The sequence below is a fragment of the Solea senegalensis genome, linkage group LG19, assembly GCF_019176455.1.
Source record: "Solea senegalensis isolate Sse05_10M linkage group LG19, IFAPA_SoseM_1, whole genome shotgun sequence".
In the NCBI taxonomy this organism is placed as follows: Eukaryota; Metazoa; Chordata; class Actinopteri; order Pleuronectiformes; family Soleidae; genus Solea; species Solea senegalensis.
The window spans coordinates 1719814-1740378 of NC_058038.1; the positions used below are offsets into that span (position 1 = coordinate 1719814).

Sequence of the window (20565 nt, forward strand, 5' to 3'; positions counted from 1 at the left end):
GCGTTAATCTCCAACAATTAGCAAGTACATTTAAAAGATCTTAATATTTAACAGTGTATTTAGAGACAGAGGAGTCTGTGAACAAATCTTTTTAATTAACTGATTCTAATGATTCAGGACTCGGAAAAGAACTTTACCCGTCACTGTTTTGTGTGTTTGCGTCGTGTTTCATACAGTTGTCCTAGACCCCGCCCACGGTGAGGAGGTACAATGAAGTAATGGAAAACTTCACCAAACTGTATAAGGACGCTTTTACTTTGACGAACAGCTCCATTACTAAATCAGATCAACTTATACTTATTAACTGGATATGTATCCTAGAAATGTCCAATTTCATGTGGTCACAGAGACATCTTTGATGCCACATATGAAGAGTCATATTCATAGCTACGCACATGTGATTGGATCGTCAATGACGGAAGTTAATACCTCAACATGTGATTGAGAAGGTCAGAGTGTGGAGTGCAGCATTGCTTCTCCTTGTACATCCTGCTTGGAAGAAGATGTTAATACCAGGTTTGAGCTGGATTCACAAGAACCTTTTTTGCTCATGTGGCCCATGTCGAGATACAGCGATTAGGATTAGGAGGTGTGCAACAGATTACATTACACATCGGTGATGGTGGATTAGTGGCAGAACAAGTCACAGTTGTAGTTGTAGAGTCCCTCCCTTAGTCTACATGCCAACGTGTCCTTGGGCAAGACACTTAAAAGAGACACAAACATACAGAACGAGGCAGCAGCAGACCAGCAGCTCTTTAAAAAAATCGGATTTTTCTGTATGGGCTTTGGGGGCAGGAGAGTGAGAGATGTTTAACACTTTAGTTTCCAGTGAGTAAAGGCTGTATAATGGGCAAGACAAAGCAGTAAATGCATGACTTTGAAACTGCAAAATGAAGACGATGAAGAGTCCTTTTTAATGAGGTTAAAGGGTGACCAAAACCCCTGGCCTGATTCTAAAAAATGCCAAGAAGTAGGCTGAGAGCTGAGTGAGGGATAGGTGGGGGAAGGGGGGAGAGTGGGGTCTGGTAGTGAATTTGACAACAGTTGCAGCTAAGTATAAAGTTCCCACAGCAGCTGCTTTGTGAGACGAGCCTCTCAGTCGCTCCATTTATAAAGTGTATACATTTATAAAAGAGGGAGGAGTCAGGAGACAGGATGGTGACCACAGCATTTACTATTGAATTTGAATGCAATAGCTGGTGTTTGACCAGAGGCAGCAGACATTTCAATCCTTTAAACTAAACAGTGAAGATTTAATAATATATTACCAGAGACACACACACACACACACACATACAGTGGTTTACACTTGTGCCCCTACTGGTCGTGGTGGGTGTTACACTGGTGCAGTGGTGGAGCGAGTATAGTATTCTCTCATATAGTCTATATGCCAATGAGATCCAGTGTTTATATGAACACTGATCAGAAGGACATGCGGTTCAAATGGTCTATGGGATCAGAGTTTTAGAGCTGCCATGTTTACATGAGGTTTTCTTTTTGTTTACATCAGCTCTTTTCTTCAGATCACTCGTGGCTATGTAAACAGAGAGAGCAAGGAGGTGTGTGTGTGTGCGTGTGTGTGTGTGTGTGCGTGAGTGCGTGTGCTGACTATGCGTCGGTATCTCATACAAACACACGAATTATACTTTGAATTGCGTGAAATGATGCAGTGATATCAATGCAGACAGACAGACAGACAGACAGACAGAAAGACAGACAGATAACCAGCCATTCAGCAGGCGAGTGTATTGATTCATAAAATCCGCATCCAACATATCTCTCTCTCTCTCTCTCTCTCTCCCTCACTCTCTCTCACACACACACACACACACACAGAGGCAGACTCCTCCTCCCTCTCCTCCCTCTCCTCCTCTCTCCTCCTCTCTCCCTCCTTTCAGTTGGTCCTGTGGCTCCAGGTCGGGACAGTATAACAGAAGCTTACCGAGCAGGACAGGTGGTGGATGGAGGAGCGCAGCAGCAGCAGCAGCAGCAGCAGCAGTGGTTGCAGCAGCAGCAGCAGCAGCAGCAGCAGTGGTTGCAGCAGCAGTTGCAGCAGCAGTCAGGCGCACCGACCGAAGCATGCCCCAGCGCAGCCATGACTTGCTCGGCGTCAGATAGCGAGAAGATCGTGATCAACTGCGGCGGGATCCGACACGAGACCTACCGGAGCACCCTGAAGACGCTGCCAGGGACGCGCTTGTCTTGGCTGACCGAGCCCGACGCCTACAGCAACTTCGACTACGACCCAAAGTCCGACGAGTTTTTCTTCGACCGCCACCCGGCCACCTTCGCCTTCATCCTCAACTACTACCGCACCGGGAAGCTCCACTGCCCCAACGATGTGTGCGGCCCGCTGTTCGAGGAGGAGCTCGCCTTCTGGGGCATCGACGAGACGGACGTGGAGGCGTGCTGCTGGATGAACTACCGGCAGCATCGCGACGCCGAGGAAGCGCTGGACAGCTTCGAGACCCCCGAGCCGGACGCACCTGAGGATGACCCGGCGCTCACCGGCGGCGCGGACGGCGACCTGAAGCGGCTGTGCATGCAGGAGGACGGCCGCAGGGCGACGAGGTGGGAGGTGTGGCAGCCCTTCATGTGGGCGCTGTTCGAGGACCCCTACTCTTCCAAATACGCCCGGGTGAGTGGCCACAGAGCTGTCCACGCGTTCTGTCCTTCTTTCATTTGGCACAGTTGTACGTGCTGTTGCGCGTAAAGTTCCTGTGTGTGGATGGAAGTGAAGGCGCTGACTCGCTGTTCACTGCAGCGTGAGAAAGTCACATCACCTCTTTTCTCCCTTTCACGTCTCCCGCTCTGTCCCTCATCTGTCCCTCATCTGTCTTCATGTGTGTGCCAAACGATTTCTGCAGCTAAATGCTGCACAGTCTTTAATCCACTTGTTTCCTTAATCTGTTCATATTCAGTGTAAATGGTTCCACATATCTCTTTTCATCTTAATAACCCAGGATTTCATAGAACAAATAAAAATCATCAGTCCTGCGATAAAACACTGCTTTTCCTGCAGCATCCATCAGGGATGGCTGGTCTGCACTTGAAAGGGAAAGTTCCGGTTTTTCGAAGTGTGGCTGTTTGATCCATTAACACATTGTCTGCACTGACTTTGTCGAGGGCGCAACCAAGCGCGCCGCCTTGTCGAGACCCAGGCTGGGACACGGAGGCTCACTCTCACTGACAACAAGGGCAAACAATAAAATCTGCCCCTGCTTAGGTCTATAATATCGTAAGAGTGTCTGCACACAGTCAGAAAGTGAACTGTGTGAACTGGTTATTCTCTTGCACCAAAGCCCATTGAGAAAATGAGTGTTTTTAGCTCATGGTGACAAAGTAACTGCTGGTCTTAAGTTTCTATGACTCAAGTACGTCTGACTGAATGATTTCAGACGCCAAAGTCACCAAACAACTAAATAATGAGACACCTGTGTTCCATGACCTAAACTTACCGATTTTCTCAATGGACTTTGGTGCAGGAAGTGAGCGCTTTACAAAGGCACGTGAAGCTACTTTGTGAGCAGTTTTGCTGATATGAATGTAATGCTGCGTGTCCAACGCTAGTGTCTGCTCTTCATGTAGCAAAGTGGAAGGAGTGGAAGAGTGAAGATACAGCACAGTTTGTGACATGAAGTCTGGAAGATGAAGACGTTCCAGAAAATGTCCTGATCAACACTCACACACTTAACTTTTGATTTGATGGATCCGAGTTCAGCTGTGGTGATCCAACTGTTAGCCTCCGGTTGGTGTCTCGGCCACATCATTAAAACAGAAGAAGCAGAAGGTTTACATGATGATCTGTTGAACTCTAAAAACATTTCACTGCTTATTTGACTCACCAGCATCACTAATGAATGTCTCCTCATGGTGGCGCTCATCACAGGTGATGCCAAGTGAATTGGCTGAAGGTGACAGTGGATTAAAGACAGGCAGTGGCAAACATGATGAATCACCTTTTTTTAAAGGCATTTTCTACTCTCCAACATAATGTTTGTTTTATATTATATTGATTATTGCAGCATCGCTGGATATTTGACAATCATTGTTGGTATCACTCATCCATCCACTCTGGACTTTGTTTGCTTGAAGAACTCATTTGATCATTTCATGCTTCTCTTTCTCTCCAAACATTTGTGTCGGTCCAGACTCAGAACTCTCGTGTCAGTCAATCAGAGTTTAGATTGATTCAGCACTTTTCATACAACACAGAGTTAATCACAACCCCACACAGACACAGACATGGACATGGTGTCTCTCCGTGAGTCAGAGACACGAGACAAAACTATTATCAATCGAGGTTGGATAAAAGTAGAAGACACTAGAAGACACATCTTTACTCTTGCTGATACTGACCCTCTTTCTCCTAATGTTTTATTTCCTCCCTCCTCCCTCTTCACTTTCATCCCTTGTTTCCCCCGTGTGTTCAGTCCTCCACCTCTCACCTGCGTTTCCTCAGGCCTTCCTCTGCTTAATTGTCTCTAAAAAAAACTCCACGGTGGTTTGCAGAGCCAGAGGCCGGTGTATTTTCTGTGGACTCTGGTGGACACACGGAGACAGCGTATTGACTTAAGTCACTCTGGACACACACTTAAGCACCAAATGAGTGTGGGTATTTCATGTGTGGGTTTGGCTTTTTCTTACATCGATTAATTGAATCGAGGAGGAGATGCATCATTTAGTTGCAGCACTTTACCCAAACCATGCAAGAGCACAGGTGACACAAACAGTATAAATAAATGTTACTGCTTCATAAAATCATCATTATTTGAGAGAAAACCACACTGGATTTGTGTCTCGTGCTCCATTCTCGAGATAGACCTCCAGAAATCACAAAGTTTGTGTTCCTAAATGAAGGATTTTATCATTCCCCAAAGCAGCAACATTAACTGCTGTGTCCCTGGTTTTACCTCTGGTCTTAGGTGTGACATGTTACATGTTTGTGCTCCAGGAACCAAAGTTCAGCCAGTGACCATTTGAAATAACCCAGATTAAACCTGATGCAGTGATCATCACATGGTGACTCACATACCTCACCATGGAAATGAAGACGAGAGCGAGAAACCACACCATGGTGAGCTGTGCTGCTTGGTCCAGTGTAATGTGGTTGGAAGCCTTCACAGAACACAGTGAATCTTACTGCAGCAAATGCACAGAACAATGAAAGGCTTGTAATAAGTTAAATGCATGTTTGCACTCTGGGTCAGTGGGGATGCTCGGAGGTTCCACCAGGTGCCTGAGGCGCGTCGGCTCCTCACAGCAGGTTCACGGCAAATGATGGAGACATAAAAGCTCGTACTGCAGGTGTGAATCTGCAGTGTCTCCGACACTCCTCTTTGCTGCAGCTGAAAAAATCTGGTCCTGCTGCTTTATCGTGCAGAAAACTGGACGAGTCAGAAAATGAAATGGCAGCCAAATAAGCGATCGAAGAACCAAATGGGTGGGGGTGATGGTAAAAAAAAAAAAAGAACGAAAAATTGAGGTGGTGTGGGGGCAGTATTGGTGTGACAGGTTAGGTGACTTTGAAAATGTTGCAGTCAATAGTTTTGGTGCCAACACGGCGACAGAGATACTTTGGAAGTTGTGGAGAGGGGTGGCCAGTGCAGCAGCAGCAGCAGCAGCAGCAGCAGCAGCAGCAGCAGCAGCAGCAGCAACAGCAGCAGCAGCAGTAACAGCAGCAGCAGTAATCCAGTCAAAACAGTAGACAATGGTAATGATAGTGGGTCGAAAGCAATGGAAAACAAAAAAGAACAATCTGTGCAGTAAGTGTTGGAGTAAAGGACGCAGAGGAAAGCAAGTGTCCTCTCTTTCCTCTACGGTTTGTTCCCTCGTCTCCTCCCCCCTTTCCCCCGTCGTCACCACTGACAGCTCGTGCTGCTTTATTACCACGATTTCAGAGCTGAGTGCTGGATTGCTTATTATCACTATTCCCCCCTCAGCATGCCCCCCCAATTCTCTGCTTGTGCTGCGTAACACTGCAGTCCCTGTAGTAGCTGACTCTAGTCTGCTGCAGAGAAGGAGGGATAGAGAGAGAGGGATAGAAAGAGGAGGGGATGATCAGATGGGAGGTGCTATGGTTGTGTGTGTGTGTGTGTGTGTAGTGTGGGAATGTATTCGGAGTAAGAAGCAGTAGTAAAAGAAGAAGGAGAAGAACATGATGGCCGTGTGGGTTTTTTCTCCCCTGCCCCTCTCTTGCGTTCTGTGCTGAGCTCAGCTGGACGCGATGATGCCCGTATCCGTTTATTGATCTGGTCGTACGTCTCAGCTCGTCTCATTCAGGAGGACATCTCAGCGAGAATGGTGTTCCTTTGTAAGCAAATCCGTAAGCAAATCCGTCCACACACACACATTCTTTCTTGGTGTAATGGTAATTCCCGATCAAAAAAAGGAGAGAAATAAGTCCTTCCACAATGGCACACACACACACACACACACACACACACACTGTACACGCATACACTTCCCGTACATTAGAGAGATGTGGGTCATGGATGTGATATGAACAGTTGAGATTGTGCAGGTGCTGCTAGTGTACAAGTCAAATGTGAACCCACATGAAAGAAGAGCAGGCAGAAGTTCTCTGTTGATGTCGTCGATGTGTTGGACTGTGAGTGTTTAACATCTGTTCAGGGACTAAAGATGAACAAATGCCCATTGGCTACGGTTGATGCTTGTAATGTTTATTTCCTTAACTAAACTAAACCCATAAATACAATGAAAATAAAAGTGAGGCTCATATTGAATGGTAACTTTGAGCAAATCATAGTAATTGCAAGTATATATGCGACTATATATGATGGCAGTTTCAGCTCTGATCAGGATTAGTGGGAACTGTCACTTTTTTATTCATATTTAAACTTATTTCAAATATGATGTATTAAGGTTCGAGTTGTAATGACCTGTTGGAATTCATGTTGCAGTCTCATAGACCGTTTGAAGTAGTACCCCTTGGATCCTGCAGGGGGAAATATGGTCAACAAAAAGAATCTTCATCAGTTTTAAAATAGAACCAATGGAACGTTATTACATTTGATTTAAAAGCTACCAGAGCTCCTCCTGTTGTTAGTGATGTTCAGTGTGTTTTCCCTCCTACTCTACTGGGTGCTATATGAATGTAAACAGTGTAACAGTTAGTACAACTTTAGGGAGGGGTGATTTTTATTTATTCAAACACATCCCGTGTCAGCATAAATTTGTTCAAAAGTGACAGCCTGAACCTGCTAATATATATATATGTATTTTTTTTCATTATTAAAATGAGTTTATCTGATTTTTTTTATGTAAATATTTTCTTCTTTCATTAAAACTGATTCATTTTAGTTTTCGGGAAAATAATTGCTAGTTGCACCCAATACTTTGAGTATGAAAGAGGCTAAAGCTAGCGTGTTCCTCCTGTCCCTCATATCATTTATGCAGTAGGAAGATTTTTTCCAACCTTGACGACTGAGCCTGGTGCTAGACTGCAGCGTCACTGCAGGATCGCAACACTCCTGCTGCACAACATGACAACCAGCTGTAATCACACACACACACACACACACACACACACACACACACAGCTATTCTTCTTATTCAGCTCATTAGCACAGCCTAAATCAAATATTATCCTTAACCTTGACCATAATGGGTTCATGCCTAACCCTAACCCTAACCACAAGTCATACCTTAGCCCTAAACTTGACTAGTTCCCCAGAAATGAGGTTCTGCCTCATTCGGACCAGGTTTTGGTCTCCAAGGTCAGTGCTGATGCCAGAGAACGTCCTACAGAGGTAACAAATACAAGTGCACACACACACACACACGCACACTTTGGCTGTTTTCAAAAATCCTCAGCACCTCTCTCTCTCTCTCTCTCTCTCACTCGCTCGCTCCATCCCCCTCCCACTCTGGTGGTTTTGTTGCGCTATAGGCATTATATCCACCAGGGTGCCCCTTCCCCCTCTGTGGATAATGCTGCGACAGAGCTTTCCTTCTCTGTGTCACCCATTGCAGGAGAGAGAGAGAGAGAGGGAGAGAGAGTGGGAGAGAAAGAGTACAAAGAGGGAAAGAGGGAGACCATACTATATTTGATGACATGTCAAGAAATAAAGCGTTTAACCTCTGAGTGATCTATGTGATGTCCTCTCTCGTCGTAGGGGGCCAGTAACAGTCATTGAGCACACATGCACACGCACGCACACACACACACACACACACACACACACACACACACGAGCCAAAGAAGCTAATTCACTGTCGAAAATATCATGTGCCGTAAGCCTTGATATATACAGTTGCCTCGCACTTGCAGCAGATTACTGCAGAATGATCTGCTGTGCAGTGTGTGTGTGTGTGTGTGTGTGTGTGAATGAGAGGTGTTTGCACACCTCAACCTCCTCACTGTGTTGTTAAATGGTCTATATTTATACACGGCTTTTTTAATCATGATGACCACGCACAGCTGCTTTACATAGTTCTGCCATTCACATCCTCACCCATTCACTCACCCGTTCAAAGCAGAACTTTGCAAGTCTGGAGGCTTTTTCGCCTTTTTCTATACGAGGCTCCCCCTACAGTTTTGGAGTACATATTTTTACATCACTACCGCTATATGTTCACAGCGCATCTACATGTTTTCTGTCACATTTCTTTCATAACCATTCACTCACCTTATAGTTCAAAAAGGGACGACTAGCTCGACCACTCATCCACCATCAGCTCCCCAAAAAAACATCCAAAAACAAACTGCTCAGGTCGCAACAATTCTCTCACCGTCAACAGTTATTGTTTTTTTAATTTATTTTTATATTTATTTATTTGTATAAGCGTAAAAAAAGGCAAAATGTTGCTTCAACTGGTCTTTGTGGTCTAAAAACCCACTCCACGGTGGAATGGAGACACGGGTTGTGTAGTTTTCACCACTGCACCATCAGTTTTACCATCATACTTAAGTTTAATCCAATTAAGTTGACAGTAAGAGGAATTGTGTATATGTATATGTATATATATAAATATGTGCATATATATACACACATATATACATATATGTATATATGTGTGTATATATACACTTATATGTATATCTATATATATGGATATTACGGCTGTCAGTTTAACGTGTTATTAACGGCATCAATCTTCTCATGGCGAGATGAACGTTCTTTTTGGCCGAGCAAACTTAAAAACGTTACTAGCTGTTGCAACAGCTAGTAACGTTAGTGTCGTTTTTTGTCAGGCTTCCTTCTTCTTATGAATGAAAGGTGATGAGTTGATGATGCAGGAAAAAGACCCCACTGACACAGGACTTGTACCGAACAAAGGGATTTTATTTAGTTACAAGTCAGGCGTCAGAACCAAGCCGCTGCAGCAGCTCGGGAGAATGCTCTTGACGAATCTCCGAACAATTCTGCCTCAGAAAAGCAAAACTAACATTATATAGATTCTCTAGCCTTCCTACTTGCAGGCATCACATGTTTCGACCCCCGCCTTTCTCCTGTTTCCATAATGTAACGACTTGAAAAACAAGTCGGGTCCGGATATACCATACTGTCCCATGATCTTTACCTTGGACAATATCACCATTTATTTAAACAAGAGACATCTATTTTCCTAACTAACCATATCCAAGACAGACCCTCAAGCTACCTGTCCTATAGAGGATGCCTATTGTTACAACGTATGGTCTGACTTGTCATGTGTCCAAGAGACCCTCTTGTCTCATGTTTACTTATTAATGTAAATCTTCAATACGTTTAAGTGTTAAACATTAGTTGTGTTAATGTGTTCTTCTTAGTTCATATACTTCATTAGCACTCCCCACATCCAAGTCATGATGTCTGCAGTGTTACCAACCAAGCTGGCAGACCCCCGAACCGTAGTAAGGAGACCACCGAAGACCACTAGCTCCTTACGCCAACAACACATTAAACCCTGCTGAAGAATGGCACTTTATTCACTGCAGGGTGATACACACCTACCTCTTTGAGTTATATTAAAAAATATGTTAATTTCACTGCGACACACACTAAATGAGTCGGGCAAAGGGTCAAATATTAGTATTGATGATTGTCCCAAACACTCCTGATATATCGGCATATCGACTATTGGCAAAAAGTCCAATATCATGCATCACCACCATTGTTGTATTGATATTGAATACAATTCTATCACAATGCATTTTAGCTGAGCCCACACGCCCATAGACCAAACTAAAAATAGATCAAGTTCCATCTCAAACTATTTTAGGGATTGTGTGGAATTGTATCACTGGCACATATTTATATTAACCTCAATCATCGTTCCTCAAACTGGAGAAAGTGTATGTTTGTTTAAGGACTGTTTTGTGTGTGTGTCAGCAGGATGGTGTAATGGGGAGTGAGTGGATACAAGCAGTCTGTGTGTGTGTGTGTGTGTGTGTGTGTGTGTGTGTGTGTGTGGTGATGAAGGAACATCACTCAGTCTAACAGTGTGGTTTACTGTTAATGTGTTTTTAATAGTTTTTGGACAACACTCGAGCTGCAAGGCACAAGGGAATAACACACAGCAGACTTTAAATACACTTACACTCACTGTTGGTTTGTTGTGAGTTGTTGACAATAAGAAAGATGTGGTAAAGTTAGTTTACCAGTTTACCAGCTCCCCTCACGACCCTCGAAGGATAACTAGTATAAATGAATAATGGACAGATGAGGAACCTCCAGCACTAGTTTGCTTCTTTGACATTTCTTTGATATCACGTCACACTGGAGATGTTGGTCCAATCCTGCCTGTGTAAGTCCAGATGTGTCATTTTGTGTTGCTGCTTTCATGTTCGATGTGCTCACATTTACATTTCTGCTCAGTGTGGTCACAGTGTGTGGTTTGGCAGGTCTTGACGTGTCTCTGGTGTATTTCCACCTGTACTTCAGGTCAGGTGGTCAGGAGCTGTCCCACAGAAAACACATTTTAATGCCACGTGTAAACAGGTTCTATGTGTCAGTAACTCATACAACCACAATTGTCTGGTTTGTTGTTGGAGGCTGGGGGCGGATAATCAAAATGTTATTTTAAGATTTTATAAAATAATTTCACTTCACTGATCACTTTATATAGATTTATTTAAGAGTGACCCCATCATAATATAAACTGTTTTATATTCTAGTACAAGAATGACAACTTAGAGATATGACAAAAAACTATAAATCCTCTGTCAGATATTCTGCAGCCATTGTCCTTTTACAAATGTTGTCTCAAGTTGCAATTATATTTTTAAAATGATTCATTTCCCAGCCCGAGCGTGAGGTGCTGCTCGATCCCCTTCAGGTGCTGGAGGAGCATGCACAGTGTACAGATCGTCACTGGTGTATAAACAATGAAATGTACTGTTTTTCTCCCTGTGGTGATCTCCAACGCTGAAGTGGCTAATATGGGTCAGTGGCACTGAAATGGAAGCATAGCTGGAGGTGAAGAAGTGCTGAATCAAACTCAGGACGCAATTTTAATTTGGGGGGGAAGTTGCTCTGCTGGCAAGTGTTTGTTGGCACTTTCTGACAGTGATGCTTAAGTGCTGAAACAGTGCAGTTTCCCTGAAGACTCCACATCCTTTTGGAAATTAAATCGGCTTGTTTTCAGTAGCCAGAGGAAACGTTTCAGCAGTGTCATCAACCATTCTGACTGACTCACCTCACATCAGTCTAATGAATTGCAGCCCGTCTTATTTGAGGATAAAATACACCAAACCCCCAGGGTCCCCAGTGGCCCCCGGTTTCCCCCTCAGGGTTAGGGTTCCCCTCAGGCTACCTGCACACAACACTACTCATCATCCATATTATTGTGCTTTTATTTGCAAATGGCAGATACACTTCAGATAAAAACCTTCTCTGTCAGATGGAAGTTTTGGTTGTTTTAAGTCATCTGTGCCCATTCTAATACACCTACAAATGTACAGTATGACTTGATCCAGGTACACTGGCCATGTGTGATGCTCGTGTAAACAGGAAGTTGATTCTCTCCTCTGTGATGTGCTTCATTTCAATGTTTCACTAACGGGAAACAACGATGGTGAAAAGTAAGAGCAAGGATTTCATTTATGAGATGGATGACGAGGTTTTAACAGAGCTTAAGTTTGAAAATGCTGTGGACTCCGCGGCTGCACTTTAGTCTGGATGGACACAAACTGAGAGGTTATTGTACAACTAGACTGTCTGTGGTAAACAAAAAGCTTTGGTAACACTTACTTCCAATTTCACTTCACACATGCCAAGTGTCACAGGGTTACGTGAAATTCTGTGTATTTACCAAAACACAGAAGTACTTAAAGTGGGCAAATGTGGGTGGAGCCACCATTGAAACCATGGACTAACCCGCTTGGGACCCACATAGTCAGTGCTAATATAACCCTTATGCAGTCCACATAGACATGCTGGCCGGGTACAGGATGATAACGTTGAATCGATGATCGATTGTTAATTTGATCAGTTTCTGTAAGGATGAAGGTGATGTGCCGTCATCAGCGTCTGGAGCTGCAGCTGTGCATCAGCCGTGCATCAGCCGTGCATCTGTGAAATAGATTACTCATGTTTACCCTTGGTTTAGTATGAATGGAACCATGGGCATGTACCTGCACTGCCTTAATGCCCCTCTGCTATCCACTTTCAAAAAGTATTTATTCCATCAAATTGCTGAACATCCAGGTTTCTTTTAGCATTAAAATCCATGGCATTTTCAGCCATTCTTCAACAGTCCTGCTGTACAGGTGCTGTGCTGCTGTTGTTATTCTGCCTCGCCTCCATTGGTCATGACATAGAATAAACAATAATGTCGGCAGGCGATAGGACAACAAAACGCTGCTATACTGAGAAACAGAGCGGATAGACTTCATCAGCTCTGTGTGAACTCATTAGACAACGACTTGAATGTAACAGATGTTCATTTATATCAAAAAGTGACGCTCTCCAACTTCAAGCAGCTACCTTTGTAATTACCTTATTAGAGATGAAATGTATGGCATTGTTGAGATTGCGTGGTAAAAATGCAAATGTGAATGTGATGGTCGTAAAATCAGTCGTCCCAAGCCAACGACAGCTTGAAGTACATGAACAGCGATGAGCCGCGAGGTGCTTTGAGTAACAGAGCAGTAACAGAGCAGTAACAGCAGTAACAGAGCAGTAACAGAGCCGATACAGAGCAGAAACAGAGCAGAAACAGAGCAGTAACAGAGCAGAAACAGAGCTGTAACATAAGTAACAGAGCAGTAACAGAGCAGAAACCAGAACAGAGCTGTAACAGAGCAGTAACAGAGCTGTAACAGAGCAGTAACAGAGCAGTAACAGCAGTAACAGAGCAGTAACAGAGCAGAAACAGAGCAGTAACAGCAGTAACAGAGCAGTAACAGCAGCTGTAATAACAGAGCAGTAACAGAGCAGTAACAGAGGAGAAACAGAGCAGTAACAGAGCAGAAACAGAGCAGTAACAGAGCAGTAACAGCAGTAACAGAGCAGAAACAGAGCAGTAACAGAGAGTAACAGAGCAGAAACAGAGCAGTAACAGAGCTGTAACAGAGGAGTAACAGAGCAGTAACAGCAGTAACAGAGGAGTAGCAGAGCAGTAACAGCAGTAACAGAGCAGTAACAGAGCAGAGCAGTAACAGAGGAGAAACAGAGCAGTAACAGAGCAGAAACAGAGCAGTAACAGAGCTGTAACAGAGCTGTAACAGAGGAGAAACAGAGCAGTAACAGAGCTGTAACAGAGGAGTAACAGCAGTAACAGAGCAGTAACAGAGCTGTAACAGAGCTGTAACAGAGGAGTAACAGAGCAGTAACAGCAGTAACAGAGCAGTAACAGAGCAAAGCAAACTGCGGTTATACAGCAGTGGTAAACCTCTGCTGTATAACCGAGCTCACTGTCAGCCACAGCGCACACACACACACACACACGTGTGAACTGTGGTCAGTGTGACCTCATTTATTGATGACAAACATGACATTTGAAGCTTTCTGAGGGAAGGTATTGACCCGAGGAAACCTTCACAGTCATTTGACCAAAACAAGAATTGCCTTGACGCTCACTGACGAGCCTCTGGCCACAGTGTGGAGACGTCCACTCCACAGTCACTTACATAGCAAATGTTCATGATTATTTAATTACAGTCACTGACCATTTTATTCTTCACAACTCTATCGTTGTATTGAGCACAGATTCACCTCAGTCTATTAAGTGTTTTTAGTCTTCATTCACATGTGGAGAATTATCCCAACACACAGGCTGCACATCTTCATCTTTCTCCACGTTGTTTTAAAGTCTGCCTTTTTCTCTCTACAGATCCCCCTCGTGTCTCTCACTTTAACCTCACCGCTGACGCTCCCTTTTAAATGGAGCCTGATAACACACACTGTAGAGCCATATCCATGGAAGAACAGCCAAACAAACAGCCAACAACAGACATTGTTCATAAAAATCAACAACAATAGCAAATACACATAAATACATAGAGAACAGAAATGTCCTCCCAAACGTCAGGTCAGCATCCGTTTCGCATGCGTCCGTGTTTTTCTCGCGAGACCAAAGACCTTGTGAGACCTCCTGATTCTGAGGATTTCAGTCTTCTGTCCCACAAACAGACAGTAGGGGGAGTGGACAGTAAGTCATATCTCCCTACAATAAGACATTAACCTATCACAATGACTCTGAAGCTGTTAAATTAGGCCACTGCATAGTTCTGCTTTCAATCAAATCTTGCCATAAATCTAATAAATGGACACCAAATGTGCATTTATCAGATTATTCTTTGTCATTGTCTTGAGTTTTGTCCCTGAATCTGATCCAACGTGATGCAGCCACATCCTCCAAAGCTAGGCTGATGTTACATATACATGGTATTACCTGATATGTAATAAATAGCTCAAGTATTGCATTGCATTCCATCAGTTTAGATGTTTTTCCTTATAGCAGCCGTGCTGTTGGTTAGCTCAGTGTTTGAAACAAAGACAAATAATGATGGATTGACACAGTTGGCACTGACTCCTGGTGAGGACGGTTTTCTTGTTTTATATTCAGATACAAAATGAGTCGTTGAGAGATTCTTATTGTGTGCCAGGAGATGCTGTGTAAGCTGAATTTAATTGGTGTAATCTCAGGATTGCCCAAACAATTCCTCCTCAGGGGGTGCTGCAGGAGGAAGAAGAAGAAGTGCTACAGTTTGAGAACAGTCATAAAAATCAGGATTTTGCACTGTGGCTACATGAATATGGAAACACACACAGACTCTCTGTGCAGCCAAGAAGCCATTAGAGGTTCCCTTTCTCACGCCCGTCAAACCTCCTCGGCTTCTTTTGTTCCCCTCTAAATATAGCTGTATTTTTCTCTGTGACGTTTTAACACGCACACACACACACACACACACACACACACACACACTCAAGCTAAACTCGTCCCTCCAGTGGAGTGGTGGTGTTACAGCGTCTCTGAAATGCCCTCATGGAAACAAGCCCTTGGTGCAGTCCCTCTCACACACACACCAGTGTTTCTGGTTGCACTCTGTGGGGGGGCGCTGTAGTGATGCAGCAGACCTTCAGGAGCTGCCAGAGCCACTTTAGAGGGAGCTGTATTGGCTTTTGGTCATGTGTGCTGTATGCATGTATACATACACTGTAATGGATTTCCTTTTTATCCCTTTGAAAATAATGTTTTTCACTACAAAAATGAATCTAAATCTAAGGTGAAGACTTAAAGGAGACATATTATACCCTATTTCCCCCATTAAAATAGTTCCCTGGTGTCCTAATGAACATGTCAGTGACATGCTTTGGTCAAAATACCATAAGGATGAAGCACCATAGCAGTTCAATAACCCTGCTAAACCCGCCCCTTTCAGAATGCTCGGTTTTGTGCATGGTCCCTTTATATGCAAATGAGACACAGGCAAACACACACCCACTTCTTCCAGGGGGTTTCTGATTTGTCCTCTTTACAGCGCTCACTCGCTCAGCTCCTGTTCCCTCCCCTCATTCCTCTCCCCCTCCCTCCACTAGTTCTCTGACAATATCAACATGGCAGCGTGAGCAGAAAACAGCGAGAGTGGCGTCACAGGAAGAGACGTCCTACATAAGGATTTAACAGTAAATCAGTTAAAAACACTTAGGGACAGCACCACTGATCGCTGCATAAACAGCTGCTGTATGTGACTGTATCAGACTGAGTCTGTGCTCCGGTCATGGAGGACGTACTGAACAAATATGTTTAATTAGGACGTGTCAGAATGGTCAGTTATGACCTCTATGTGACCTTTTCTTAACAATGTGTGTGTTTGTACGTCGCTGACTAAATACAGCGACCGCTGGCCGCAGTCTGATGTGAAGTGGTGCGAACACACGAACACACGTTTGCTGACTTTATCCGGCACATTAGCTTCACTGTAAAACACTGTGCTCCACTGTGCAGCCACCAACAGCACACTTGTCCCTCCGCGTTGACATAATACCGCTCTTCCTCCCTCGCCTGCACTCTCGCAGGGACAAGGTGGAGCTAAGGTGGAGGTCTCCAAGTAAACTTACTGGTGGGCGGTAACATTCGCGGTGAAATGCACATGCTGCCGTCATAAGTGCAGGGAATTCAACATGGAGTGTTTTATCGCCTATACTTACACTAAGGGGGACCACGAAAACATGACTGAGTATTCTTTTTCCACACTTTGGCGACTGGTAGGGCCTCCAGAGTCCCAAATATAAGTATTGAAATGGTTAAAAGGTTGATTTGCATAATATGTCCCCTTTAAAGCTGCAATCATCAGATTTCATTTGAGTTTCAGTGACATACAGCTCATTTATATCCATATGACCTCTGATGTGTTTGGTCTCTCTCATGCACAGTGTGTGATGGCTGCATTGCTGCTCTGCTGCTGTTCACACATGATCAGCTGTTCATATCTGGCCTATAGTTACATTCAAACATCAGAGTTCATTTAGTTTATTAATGTCATTTATATTGTTTGCTTTTCTTCACAAAAGACAAAGTCATGCAGAATTCAGAGCCTTTATTCTGAAAAGCATTTTAAGGCAATCGTAACATTCTGTGGCAGACTGAAGTGACCATATTTGAACAATATTGTTTGGTGTTTGTAGTCGTAGAATAAGCCTCACTTCAGGCTGGGTCCTTGCTCTATGAGGCCGCCATGTTTCTATAACAGTCCATCTGAAATGCATTTGGCATCTGGAAGTAGAGCTGTTCCGATACCATTTCTTCCCTCCTGATACCGATACTTGTACTGTGGGTATCGGCCGATACAGAGTACCGATACTGATACCAGTGTGTTATGAAAATAAATATAACATACTACGCCTGCATGACTGATATGATTATCATTGCTCAGGTTAAACTCTCTGTAAAACATGAACCAATACAGCAAATGGACACCATTTATTTTTACCAGTGATATGTTATTTCATTTTTCTACTTGTACGTTTGTTTTGACTCTGGTCCAAACACCGCAGCACTGGCAGAGCTTCATGTTTCCATGACGACTGACTGAAAGGACACACGTGACATAATTTTTTAGATGACTCCAGATTGTTAAAATGAGTCTCTGAAGTAACGCTAAACTTTAAAAACAGAGGCGTACATACGCAGGACACAGGTACGCTGGTTAGTTGCAGCGCTGCTCTTTTCGTTTAATAAACGGGCCGCTCCAGTTTGACTGTAGGCACGCTAACGGAGCTAGTGCAGCTAACAACGCTAAGTGGTAAATACTGCTACACCGCCGACATGATGAGCTAACGTTAGCTCCTTGTCTACAGGTGTCGGTTGATCAGTTCTTCTTCACACCCCAAAACAGCACAGCGCAACTGTTTCAAGAGCGGCGAAGAAGAACCGTGTCAGAGCTAACGGAGCTCTAATAAATGACGTGGTATCGGATCGGTGCATGGACTCCAGTACTCGCCGATACCGATGCCAACATTTTCGGCAGCATCGGAGGCATTTCCGATACCGGTATCGGAATCGGAACAACTCTATCTGGAAGCAGAATCTTACGGTGGTAAGGGAGACGATCACTCCTGACACATAAACCAACAAAGAAGACGAAGGAGGAAACATCAGCAAGTTACAAAAGTCAACATCCTTCAAGGCCACCGTAGATTCCTGATGCACGTGTGAGCAGAAGAGTCCTCTGTTCGATTCACTGGAATGTCTGTACAACATCAAGCTCATTTCCAAAAAAAATACATTTCAATCTGCCTCTGTACTCGACTTAATGCCAGGACTTAGTATGAAGTCTGCAAATATTTCACAATAAAAGCCTTGCATGGGCTTTAAAGAACTGGAACACGTTTACGTTGGTACACTTAATAGGTCATGTTCCCTGTGGTTCTAATCTGAAAACATCCGTGCTGTATGAAAAGCAAGATGTTCCATAACCCAGATACGCTGCTCACACATTCAGTTTGGCCCAGGGCGTAAGTTCAGTGCAACTCCAGCAGCTTTAAAAAGGTTTAATGAGGCAGCTGCATATTTAAAGCTACTCGGTGGTGTTGTTTGCACTTCAACAAAATCACCATACTGTAAATATACTACATATACAATTCAAACATACAGGTTGAGGCTTGTTTTCCCAGTAATTATGTTGACTGGTGGATCACCATACTCCTGTGCTGCAGCTGTAGGTTGGTGTACAGCGTTACTGTCTGCATGGGTGCTATTATGCTATTGCATGAAACACTGTTGACTGTTAGCTCTCGCTGTAATTGAAGCTGTTTTCAGACATTTGTTGAAATGGTCCACGGAGGCTCCATCAGCAACGTTTGCCCGAGTCACATTTCCCAAATCAACCAATGAGAGGAAAACGCAGGGAAATCACTTGATTTATCCAGAACTTTTCCGTTTGACCCACACAACCTAGAGCTGTGTACTCGGGACCCACTTTTTCACACACAGTTTCAAGTCCAAGCGTTCTTTCTTTGGCACCTGAGTACAATGTTACGGTGTGTGGGTGGAGCTAGCTTTGACGTCTAGTTGAGACAAAGTGAGCAGGAAATTGAACCTCAACGAAAACACAGCATTTGAAAACAACTATACCATATTGTAGTATGCTGATTGGGAGAGGGATGGGGTTAGTGTTGGATATGAAGCCCTCCCCTTTTGTCACACATTGGTTAACAACAAATAATGTGGTTTTCTGTGCTCCTGTTTGTGGTGTGAACGCACCATAAGATTTGGCACAGGGTTTTCTGCAAATGATAGCATGATAGCATGATAGCGTAAGCTCTCTCGCCCCCCCCCCACTTTCAACCCCATCCTCCCTAGTTGAGTAGTGATAATTCTTAATGACAGCCTGAAGTCATGTGTTGTGACATGTGATCAATTTGGTCAAAGAACTGTATAATGTGTATGTGAGGTGATCTTTACCTTTGTACACAGATTAAACTGCACTTCAAAATGTCTCCATAAATAATAATCCATTCACAAAAAATGACCTAACCACCCATGTAAACTGCAATGTTGAATTCTGTTTTCTCCCAGATTGTATCTGTTTTTGACACCAGCAGTGATAGAGATTATAAATTAAGCTTAAGTTGAAATTCTTTCCCAGAGGCAAGGCAAGTGTATTTATGTTGCATCGTTCATACACACGACAATTCACAGAGCTTTACAGAGGTAGAACGTTTAATACATTTAAAAAAAAAAAAAAAAAATGGAAATGAATGTAGAGTATATAAAATGATTTAAGAACAATAAAAGCAAGCAGGCAACATAGCTACAGAATGTATGAGAAACCTGCAGTAAACAACAAACACAGCTTAGTTCTGACCCTGAGGACACTGAAAAATGGTTCACACCTAACTAGTAACTCTGAGATCCACTACGGTCCAAGACCATTCACTGCCCTGTAACTATGACACGAATAAAAAGGAGGGTAAGAGAGAGAAAGAGAGAATATTCATTATATATCTGAGTCTTTGCTCCTGCATTCGCATGTGTGCACACACACACACGCACACACACTAGACACACACACACATACAATACACACACACGGCTCATAAACCTCTTAGTAAGTCCCCTCTGCATTGATAATGTGATGATATCCGTGAAGCCTCTGTGTGTGTGTGTGTGTGCTTGTCGTGTTCAGGATTGATTGATTTTGTGTTTGTGTTTATCCTCGTGACAAGAGAAGTGAGCGAACAAAAGGAGAATCTCCGAGTGACACCAGCGTGATGCGGCAGCGCTCAGTTTAGAAACCGTAGTAGACCGACAGAGCAGAGGAGTTAGAAGAGAGGGAGGTGAAGGAGGAGGGATTAGCATCAGCCGGGGATTCTGCAGGGGGAAGGAGATGAAGCACTCCGTCCTCTTTTCATGTCGGTGTTTTCGCTGCTTCCATTTACCCTCTCCATTCTCTCCTGATATCTCTTTGTATTTGCCTCCACCTGCTTTCATGTTTGCACTCCACTAATAATATGCTGACAAATCTCTGCATGTGCAGGTGTTATTTAATGATGGAGATGAAATGCAGTAGCTTTACAAACACATGCACAATCAGACGGCCTTCAGTCGCTCAGCTAGTGTTTGTCTTTGTGAGGACCAACAACTGTTTAAATCAGTGAGGACATTTTT

General features: G+C 43.8%; 1 protein-coding gene across 1 annotated transcript; it reads left to right on the top strand.

Moving 5' to 3' along the window:
- Nucleotides 1–2067: 2067 nt before the first annotated feature.
- Nucleotides 2068–4978, top strand: LOC122785235 (potassium voltage-gated channel subfamily C member 1-like). Its single transcript, XM_044050957.1, has 2 exons — nt 2068–2641; nt 4958–4978. The coding sequence occupies exons 1-2, from the start codon at nt 2099–2101 to the stop codon at nt 4976–4978; spliced, it is 564 nt and encodes a 187-aa protein (XP_043906892.1). The 5' UTR covers nt 2068–2098.
- Nucleotides 4979–20565: the final 15587 nt, after the last annotated feature.

What these genes read in the sequence shown, in the direction of transcription:
- LOC122785235 (XM_044050957.1), top strand. Translation starts at nt 2,099, where the DNA reads ATGACTTGCTCGGCGTCAGATAGCGAGAAGATCGTGATCAACTGCGGC. An exon ending in ACTCTTCCAAATACGCCCGG is followed by an intron (nt 2,642 to 4,957) that starts GTGAGTGGCCAC and finishes TTTGTGCTCCAG; the next exon opens with GAACCAAAGTTCAGCCAGTG.